Source organism: Myotis daubentonii, chromosome 5 (assembly GCF_963259705.1).
Source record: "Myotis daubentonii chromosome 5, mMyoDau2.1, whole genome shotgun sequence".
Lineage (NCBI taxonomy): Eukaryota > Metazoa > Chordata > Mammalia > Chiroptera > Vespertilionidae > Myotis > Myotis daubentonii.
In genome coordinates, this window is record NC_081844.1 from 15,447,990 (window position 1) to 15,458,450 (window position 10,461).

The following is a 10,461-nucleotide window of genomic DNA, read 5'->3' on the forward strand; positions in this document are numbered from 1 at the left end:
TGAAAAAAAATTATTTTTATAATGCATGCCACACAGGAGGGACATCTTTTAAACCATCAGAGGGAAGTGGTGGGAGAATAACCTGTCCCTTGAAGGGAGGACTCAGTGGCCACATCATGGAAGGGGTGGCCGAGTGGAAAAGTGCTGGTTTGGAGCCGGGATGTGGGGCTTGTCCTGGCCAGACCCCTCCTAGCCCTGTGCTTCCTGGCAGGCGCTCCGCCTTCCTCAGCCTTCACGGCCTAAGGCCCCACTGCAGGGTTAAGTTTGCGGAACTCACCCAAGGGTTCCTCCCCACCCAGGGTCTCTCAGGTTATACCCGACCCTTCTTAATCATCCCACAAACCAATAGATATTTCCTCCCAATCCTGATGTAATACATAAAGAATCATGGCCTTTTTTATGTACGCGGTTATTGCGGACAGGTGAACATTGCTGTCCTTCTTGCACCTCACAGACATTGCTGCAGAAACTAACCCTCAAATCTGTGTCGAACTGAGTGAAGCTGAGTGTGTGTGTGTGAGTGTGTGAGAGTGTGTGTGAGTGTGTGTGAGTGTGTGTGAGTGTGTGAGTGTGTGTGTGTGTGTGTGAGTGTGTGTGTGTGTGTGTGTGTGTGTGTGTGGCGGGGGGGGGGCGGGTAGGGGCCAGTTGAGTGGTGAAAAATGGTTTGAGGGACACATGATGGAAATGTATCCCCCGAATCCTATCCTTTATCTTCAGATAAAGTACAAATAGCTGCATGCACCAGGACGAATGACACCCAGTGTCAGTGCAAGAAGGGCTTTTACCAGGATAAGGATTCTCCTGAGTACTGCCAACCGTGCAGCCCAAGGTAAGATACGAGAGCCCGCCGTGGCCGTCTGCGTGTCTTCACGCTCCGGCTGCAGCACTCCCTTCCCACCCCTCCTCAGCTCCGTCTCCCTTTGGCCAGGCTGACCTTCCCACTGGGCACAGTGGCCGCTAATCAGGGCCTATGAGCCTGTCAGTGGCCCATGCAAAGCTATAGGTTTTCTTAATATCAGAAGGAAGGGATTGTGTACAATGCAGCCATACTTGGAGTCATCTTTATAGCAATTCAATCACAAAATGGTTTTTGTTTTTTGGGGTTTTTTTTGTTTTGTTTTGTTTTTTGGTGCCGGCCGGAGCCCATGAACACGTAAGTGTCCACAGTCAAGTCATAATGACCCGAGCCTGTAGCTCCTTCAGGGGTTCCTCAAACCCCTGCGCCAGCTCCGCCACCTTCCCCCAGGGCCCTGCTCCCTCAATAAGACTGTGTTTTCCCTGTTATTGGGACTTAGGGGCCAATAGTAATTTGGTCTTTTACAGTGTGGCTGTGCTTGGTGGGGACAGTCAACGGGTGGAGGACAAGAGGGTCCTTGTATTGAGGGTTGACTGCAGCGGTTCTCAACCTGTGGGTTGCGACCCCTTTGGGGGTCGAACAACCCTTTCACAGGGGTCGCCTAAGACCATCGGAAAACACATATATAATATTGTTTTTGTGATTAATCACTATGCTTTAATTATGTTCAATCTGTAACAATGAAATTGGGGGTCACCACAACATGAGGATCTGTATTAAAGGGTCGCGGCATTAGGAAGGTTGAGAACCACTGGCCTAGAGAATGAGGCTCAGCTTGTGGCTGGAGTGAGCTGCTTCCTCACTCGTGCTCCCCCTGCAGGTCAGGGGAGCTCAGTGCAGGCCTTATAGAGAAGGCCCCCCTCCTGTGGGTACAGCTCTGAACACTTAACTGGAGCCCCTGGGGGCTGAAGGTGGCATCACATCCCTCCTGAACCCGGCAAGGGGTGAGAGGGCCCGTCGGGCAGACAGGAGAAGGCTGTTCTTTTTCCACTCTCCCGCCAGGGGACACTGGGTGGGTGTTGCTCCCTCTATCTCTTCCTCTTACCCCTTCACATCCTCCCTGTCTTTGAACCTAGGTGCCCTGATGGCAAGGTCAAGGTCAGGGACTGTGGCCCAACCAACGACCTCGAGTGTGTGGACCAAAAATCAGGTATCCAGGACCATAGGGAGGCCCCAGTTCCTGGAGAGCCAGTGACCACCAGCCTGGAGGCGCCCACTGCTCCCTCTCTCTCCTCAGGCACACCATGGTGGGTGATCATGCTTGCCTGCATCTTTGGGATTGGAGGCCCTCCCCTGCTGGGCACATTTCTATATTGGTACTACAGGAGCCGTAACCTTCCATGTGAGTTTGGCGGGAGCGATGGGCGGGCACTGGCACTCTCTGCTGCTTCCCTCACTTTCTGCTTCAGATAGAAAGGCCCACCCCTCCATCTCCCAAATCTCTGGGTCTTTCTGGCCTGGCTGTGATCTTGTTCCCTGGGATCACCCCTACCCCCCACCTCACCTGCACCTGTGGAGGGCCGGGGTCCTATCAGTCCCCCTGTCTTGGGGCTGATGGTCACCTCCTCTCCTGCCAAGTCGGGGAGGGCAGGCCAGTTCTTCACGTCTGCAGGGCCCTCAGCCAAGGCAGAGGGGTGGTCAGTGCCTCAACTGGGTGACAAGAGTCAGGAGGGGAAGGTCGGGAGGGGGGTGTGGCTTACAGCTTTGGTCAGAGCAGAACCCAACAGAGATTTGATATGTTTACTTTTACTTCTTTCTCTCCTTTCTTCCCCTTCCTGAGGGTGTCCCAGAGTTGGATTGCCCTTCCCTGTCACCAGGCCCAAGGCACCTTGTCAGTATCTGAGCCCCAGCCCATGCCCTTCCCAGCAGGGAGACCCTGCAGAGGGGGCCTCCCACGCTAAGGCAGATACCCTTCTCTTCTAGGTTCTGGAGTGGCCACCAAGAGCAGGAGCAGAGTGAGTGGGTTTCTCCAGGACCTGTGTCGTCAGGTGGTGAGGAACTGCTTCCTGCCCAGAATAGGGCCCTGGGTGGGCGTGGCCCCAGTTTGTCCTGTGCTGCTCTTCCTGGCTCTCTAAAGTGGCCCTGTCCTTCCTGCTGTTTGTGACACCCAGACCACAGCTCTGCACTCTGGGCTGTGGGGGTGTCAGGTGCTGAACCCCCTTAGCACAGCACCAGGGTTCTGGTGCTAACAGCAAAGTCCTGGATGTGCTGAGCCTCTGCCAACCTGAGAGGAGGGAAACCTGGGCGGGGCGGGGCAGCAGAACCTACGTGTCCCCTGAGACCCTTTAGGGAGCCTGGGTGTGGACTCCTGAGTCAGCTCTTTTCCTTCCCAAGGGCCGGTTTGGTGGCTTACGAACCCCAGGAGAGGCTGAGGCTCTGGACAATGCCCGCAACCTGGCCAGGAGCGACAGAGACTCATTGTCCTCTGAGCAGGAACAGGAAGAGCTGGCAGGTGTCCTGGTGCAGCCCGCAGGAAAAGCACAGCTTCTACTGGTGAGTGGGGGCGGCCATGCCAGGTCCTGGCCTTTGTGCTGGCCCAGGACTGTGTCAGAAGCAGGGAAAGGCCAGTGCTGGTCAGGACTGCTGTTCTGGGGAAGGATGGTGCAGGGAGATCAGGACCTGAGGGGACGGGGCTGCACTGCAGGGAGCTGTTAGCTCTGTGGAATGCCTGGGTCTTCTTACCTGTCTAGATGTCACAATATCCCAGAGTCCGGAACAGGCAGGCACAGGATGGCGCCCTCACCTTTGTTGACTGGCTGAATGAGGGCTGCAGATAGTCCACTGTGTCGTTGTAAAATAATTTAGTAAGCCATTCCTCGCATCAATACGAATATCAGACTTATTACAAAATTCTTATTATATAAAAGCCTATGTGACTGGTTGCTATGACATGAACTGACCACCAGGGGGAAAACACTCAGTGCACAGGAAGAAAGACTGCAGGAGGCTTCTACCACTTCCTGAGAGGATGGGGCCTGGGGGGATCGGGCTGAAGCCACCTCTCTGACATCCCCCAAGGGGTCCCGGATTGGGAGAGGGCGCAGACCAGGCCGAGGGACCCCACTGGTGCACAATCCATGCACTGGGCCTCTAGTATGATAATAAATCTTAGTCTAGATACCTAATCCTATTTGTAGGGTGGCATGTAGAAGTAGAATTTCTGGGCACACACACACACACGTGCATACAGTTTTGGTTCATATCAGTTCATGAGTTTTAGTATGACACTGAGTGGTAAACCTGTAGAAATATTTAATTTTTATTCCTCAGAAGCTTAGAAAGTCATTCCCCTTAACATAAGATGAAATTCACTAATTTTTTAGAGTTTTTAAATTTACAATGATTTTTAGCATCTAGCGTTGTTATCCAAATGGAATTGACTTTGTGACCTGATGTGACATGAGGAGTCTGACTTGTTCTGAGTCACTGTCTCTTTCCTCCAACCCCATTTCACAATGGATCCTCTCATTCCCTCGGCTTTTGGCTCCTCCTTTATCAGATGTGAAATGTTTACAGACTTTCCTGTTTCCTTTGTTTCTTTCCTGCATCTATGGTGTGCTCTTTTTAACACGTGTTTTGTTTTTTTTTAATTGATTTTAGAGAGAGGAAGGGAGAGGTATAGACAGAAATATCAATGATGAGAGAAACATTGATAGGTTGCCTCTTGCATGCCCTTTAGTGGGAATCGAGTTCACAACCCCGGGCATGTGCCCTGACCAGGAATACATCACGTGATCTCTTGGTTCATGGATCAGCGCTCAACCGCTGAGCCACACCAGCCCGGCTACAGTATGCTCTTTTAAGATAAAGTATAAAAGGAAACAAACCAAAAAGGACAATAATCCCTCGATCGTGATTAATCACTTTTCACATTTTTTAAAGTAGTGCTTATCCACAATGAGAAAAAGTAAATAGTACAGAAAGGTTCTCAGGGAGTGGTAGAAGCCTCCTGCAGTCTTTCTTCAGCCCCCCCCCCCCCACTTTTTTATTTCAGGTAATTATGAGAGACAATTCTTTTTTAAAAATGATTTTATTTTATTTTTAAACTTTTATTATTTTTTTTAATTTAAATTTTTTATTGTTTAAAGTACTGCATATGTCTCCTTTTCCCCCCATTGACGTCTCCCTGGACATTCCCATCCCCGACTCATGCCCTCACCACCCCTCCTACTGTCTGTGTCCATGGGTCATGCTTATATGCATGCATACAAGTCCTTTGGTTGATCTCCTAACCCTCCTCCCCCCCTCCCTCTGAAGCTGGACGGTCTGTTTGAGCTTCTAAGTCTCTGGATTTATTTTTGTCCATCAGCTTATGTTGTTCATTATATTCCACAAATGAGTGAGATCATGTGATATTTATCTTTCTCCAACTGGCGAAGAGAATTCTTTGCTGAAATCTTTGTGCATATGCCATCTACATACAATACTCTACCAAATGAAACTTTTTAATATCTGAGAGTGCACATACCTTGCCAAAATATATTATTTCTATGCATATAAAATTTAGAATTATTTATAAGATTTTTTCCACCCCACCTCCACAAAAGTCATTGGAACATTTTTTAAATATATTACCTTACCTTAATCCAAGAAGAATTGAGATCTTTCAACATTCAATATTTTTCTTATCAAGGAAGATATCAGATCAGGAGTTTTATTATGACTCAGTTAAGATTTGTGTTTTTCTTCCGATTAATTCCTGTTTCTACTAAAAGTTGTTTCTTTGTATTTTATGTGTTTTGCGACCCTTACTGGTTGGATCCTGTTGTAATTCTGTTTTCTAATTTATTGTTTCTAGTATGTTTATTAACATTCACCAAGATATGCATTTATTTATTTATTTATTTATTTATTTATTTATTTATTTATTTATATTTCAGAGAGGAAGGGAGAGGGAGGGATAGAAACATCAATGATGAGAGAGAATCATTGATCGGCTGCCTCCTGGAAGCCCTCCATTGGGGATTGAGCCTGCAATCCGGGCATGTGTTATGACTGGGCATCGAACTGTGACTTCCTGGTTCATAGGTCGATGCTCAACCAATGAGCCACGCCAGCGGGACATATTTATTTTTAAGTATTGTAGCTTATACCTTAGGGTTTTAAAAATTTATAATCATGTCTAAAATAATGTTTGTTTCTGCCCTTTCCACAAGTCCTGCCTCCTTTGTTTCCAGAACTGACAATGTTCACAGGTGCTTAGAGAAGGCGCGCGTTCCATCTTGACTGGATTTCATTGGGAAGGCCTTCAATACTTCACCTAAAGGAATGATGCCGACTCTTGTTTTCATATAGAAAATCTTATCATTATGGATGCAGCCCCTATTTTTGAGGTGTTTTTAAAAAATCAGAATTCATGTTTAATTTTACAAAATGCCTTTTCAGTCTCCATGGAGACAATCTAATAGTTTCATTTCCTTATTTAGGTTATCAGTGTGGTACAGTAATAGTGATCACTGCACCTCCAGCTTTGTGGAAGAAATCTTACTTAGATTTTGCAAAGTGCCCTCATATATAGCCTTTATTTGAGTCCCATACATGCCTGGGAGGGAGTGATTGTCTCCTGATGGGGTGGGTGGGAATGGACTAGAAAGGGCAGGAGGCAGCTGTGCAGGGCGGTGAGAATGTTCCATGTCTTGATTAGGTGATGGCTACTCAGGTGTGTCCAGTTGTCAGTGCTGGAACTGACAGGGAGTGAGCATTACTCTAGGAAGCATGGGCCTCCATGAGCACACAAGGACACAGCCTGAGAGGCACAGCAGGGAGGTTCCTCTTTGTCTCGATGGAGACTGGGAGGGAGGTGGCTGCCCCAGGTCACACAGCTGGCTGATGGTCAGGCTCACTTCTGGAATCCAGGACTCCCGACTTGAACCCAGGGGGTTTTCCACCCTATTTTACAGGGACCGACAGGCACAGACGGGTCTCAGATGAGAAGGAAGCTGCTGGTTCCAGCGAACAACGAGAACGCCATAGAAAGTGAGTGATTTGTTGGGGGCAGTGGAGCAGTGTCCTAACTGCTGTCCGCATAGCTGTTAGGGCAGTACAGAGCCAGGGATGCTGGAAACCGGGGGCCTAGGCTGATGGTCACTGGACCGTTAGGACAGTAAATCCCCTCCCCTCCTCTCTCCCTCCACCCCCCTCCTCCCACTGCACACCATCCCATCTGTCACAACAATGTTCTGTACTGCCCTGTCCTTCTCTCCACCACCTTCCCCCTTCTCTGGCTGCTCAGGGCCGGGCTCACCACACTGTGGGCACCTAAGGGGCTGGTGCTGTCCAGCAGGCCACCACCAGCCCAGGAGACTCCCGAGCACCTGACCTCTGGCTAGGCCAAATTTAAGAAGCTGTAATGATCAACTACAGATCAGATTTTAAATACAAAAAAGGAATATGAAATATTCCATTGGTAATTTTTTGTTTATTGATTGCCTGTAAACATAATATTTTGTAAGTATTGAATTAGTACCAGATAGTATTAAAATGAATATTACCTGTTCCTTTTTATCTTCTTCAATTCAGCTATTAGAAAACTATAAATAAGTGGTCGTGGCTCACCTTATATTTCTGTGGGTCAGTGGTGTGCAGTGCATTCCACACACGTCTCATTGAATCCTCCGCACAATCCCATGAAATGGGTGGGGTTTGCTCTGCTTCCGGGTTAAATTCTTGCTCAGAGTCTGTTTGTGCCCGTCCCACTCTGCCAGTTTGGTGGGTGAGGCCAAGCTGGGTGTGGAGCCAGAGATCGTCCCCCTCCAGCCCTCGGGCTGTGCACAGGTGCGGATGTGGCAGCCCCCGACCTTACCCTCAGGATAAGTGCAGGCTCCCTCCTCTGAGGGCCTGTTGCACTACAGTCTGTCCCACACTCTGCCTCCGACCACATACTCCTCGCTCGCTCGATCCATGATGTCCATCTCCCCTCCCATGTGGCTATCAGCCTTCCCTTAAAGCAGAATTCTCTGTTAATCTTGACTCTCCGAAGTGCCATGGGCACAAGCGAGGCCCAGACTGGCCTGATTCTAGTCCGGTATGCTGATGGGAAGCAGGTAAGGGATGACGAGCAGCAGGTGACCACCAGGGGGCGCTCCAGTATACATCTGCCCTTTTTGTTGTTAATCCTCATCCGGGGATATTTTTCCCATTGATTTTAGAGAGATGGAAGGAAGGGGAAAGACAGAGAGAGAAACATTGATGTGAGAGAGACTATCAATTGGCTGCCTTCCACATGCGCCCTGACCAGGGCCTGGGATTAAGCCTGCAACCGAGGTATGTGTCCTTGACTGTAATCGCACCCAAGGCCCTTCACTTTGTGGGCCCACACTCTAACCACCAAGCCAAACTGGCTAGGTCTACATCTGCCCTTTTTGCAGGGTTTCCTCCACCTCACCTGACTGTCTCTGTGGCTTTTTCCCATCTAGCCCTGAGGGAGTGCTTCTATGAGTTCTCAAGGATCGTGCCCTTTACTCGCTGGGAGCCGTTCATGAGGTTGGCGGGCCTCCCGGAAAATGATATCTCCATAGCCAAAGCACAAGTGTCGAACCACCGGGATGCCTTGTATCTCATGCTGACCACCTGGATCAACATCAAGGGGAAGGCTGCCTCAGTCAACACCCTACTGGACAGCTTGGACACACTGGGGGAAACGAAAGCAAAGGAGGAGATGCAGGACTTCCTGCTGGAGTCCGGAAAGTACGTCTATGAAGTGGGTGAAGCAGGTTCTGCTGTTTCCCAGTGAAAAGAATCTCTTTTGGAGACCAGACCTTTCCTAGTTTATCTTTTCTCCTGAAAGGGAAATAAGTCTGGACACTACATGCCTGGCCAGTGCGGCTCAGTGGTTGAGCATCAACCTGTGAATCAGAAGGTCATGGATCTATTCCCTGTCAGGGCACATGCCCAGATTGCAGGCTGGATCCCCAGCAGGGGCTGTGTGGGAGGCAGCTGCTTGATGATTCTCTCTTACCATTGATATTTCTATCCCTCTCCCTCTCCCTTCCTCTCTGAAATCAATAAGCTTGGAGAAATTTCTCTTCACATTGGTTCATAGGCCAATGCTTAACCTCTGAGCCACACCAGCCAGGCCTGGCACTTTTTTATTCTAATAGACTTCTACTTTTTACTTGTTCTTTAATGTTTTGTATAATCCATCTGTGTTGTTATGTGTCCAGGTATTTATGTCTAACTATGATAGGGCTCTTTTTATTTTTATACTTGAAAGTTCGTTCTTGTATTATTATTGTTTATTATTGTACTAGAGGCCCAGTGCACGAATTCGTGCATGGGTGGGATCCAGCTGCCCACCCAGATGGGCCAGGCTCAGGGGTGGGGAAGGGGCCATGGTCGTTTGGGAGGTGCCAATCAGGGCCCCGATTGGGCTGGTTGGCTGCCGCAGTGTGTGCCATAACAACTGGTCATTCCGGTAGCTTGGTTTTATGAAAAATTTTTTGGAAATGTATTTAGTAGGTAGATCGCATTTAGGTTACCTAAATGAGAGAAGTTAACAAAATTGCAAAGGAATCACTGCACCTCTGGGGGTGGTACTAGTGAGTTCCAGCTCCCTCAGGTGCAGTTTGAGCTTGTCCAGCATTAGAGGACCGGCCACTTTTTCCGCAGGGGCGGGGAATGTCTGGCCCTCGGGCCCTGTAAGGCCGACAGAACCATTACATAACAGGACAGACATGTATGCTTCTCGTCAGCTGCCCGTGGCCCACCTGCCAGTATTGAGGTGACTCCGAGGACAGGCAGCTCCAGGCTGCCTGGGAGTGTGCAGGCTGTGAAAGTGTTAACACACTGTGGCAAAACTACTGCGATCCCATGATGATGAGATGAGGTGCGATGAGATGATTCCTCATGACGTGGATGACCTTGCCTCCAATAATTGACAACGATGTTGTCGACTTCTTTGCTGACAGATAACTCCAATCCACCCTTTATCCACATGACCATGATCAACAATTCTCAAAAAACCTGAATATCAAGTAAATATTAAGGACATTACGGTACAAAGAAAAGACCTCTAGAGCCGATGATGCAAATGTTGGATATGTTTCAAATCCAAGATGCAAGATTAGAACGATCAAAGCAAAATAATTGCGTTGCTGGTGACACACCCACTGGATAGTTATTAAAACTTAAGGGTGTGACACCCTACAAATGGCGACTACAAAGAAAAGAAAAGTTAATGCAGAGTGTCAATCTTTCCAAGAGAAATGGACAAACCATTATTTTTTGTTGTTGAAGTAAAAGGCAAACTCGTGTACGTTAGCAGTAATGACAAAGCCAATCTGGAGCATCATTATAGCTCAAAACATGCTAACCTCGCCCTAGCTGGTTTGGCTTAGCGGATAGAGTGTCGGCCCTCGGATTGAAGGGTCCCAGTTTGACTCCAGTCAAGGGCACATACCTCGGTTGCAGGCTCCATCCCTGACCCTGGTCAAGGCCAGGGAGGGAGCGGCAACCAATGTGTGTCTCTCACATCGATGTTTCTCTCTCTCCACTCTCTAAAAAACCAAAGCAAAAAACATGCTAAACTCGATGAGTTGGGAGACCAAATGCATCTGGATGAAATCAGTGCTCAGGATAAAATCAATGAAGCACAGACAGGCCTCAGC

At 48.7% G+C, this 10,461-nt stretch overlaps 1 protein-coding gene across 8 annotated transcripts in view; it reads left to right on the forward strand.

Moving 5' to 3' along the window:
• The window catches only part of TNFRSF10B (TNF receptor superfamily member 10b), a 53,361-nt gene extending 43,018 nt beyond the window's left edge, over window positions 1-10,343 (forward strand). For 4 of the 8 annotated variants that reach the window (XM_059695985.1, XM_059695984.1, XM_059695983.1 and 1 more), the window contains exons 4-9: window positions 718-829; window positions 1,933-2,198; window positions 2,780-2,847; window positions 3,191-3,349; window positions 6,757-6,832; window positions 8,272-10,343. In XM_059695985.1, the coding sequence (XP_059551968.1) occupies window positions 718-829; window positions 1,933-2,198; window positions 2,780-2,847; window positions 3,191-3,349; window positions 6,757-6,832; window positions 8,272-8,588 (998 nt within the window). In that variant the 3' untranslated portion in view covers window positions 8,589-10,343. The other 4 variants (XM_059695988.1, XM_059695986.1, XM_059695987.1 and 1 more) reach the window with 4 other exon arrangements.
• The last annotated feature ends 118 nt before the right edge of the window (window positions 10,344-10,461 follow it).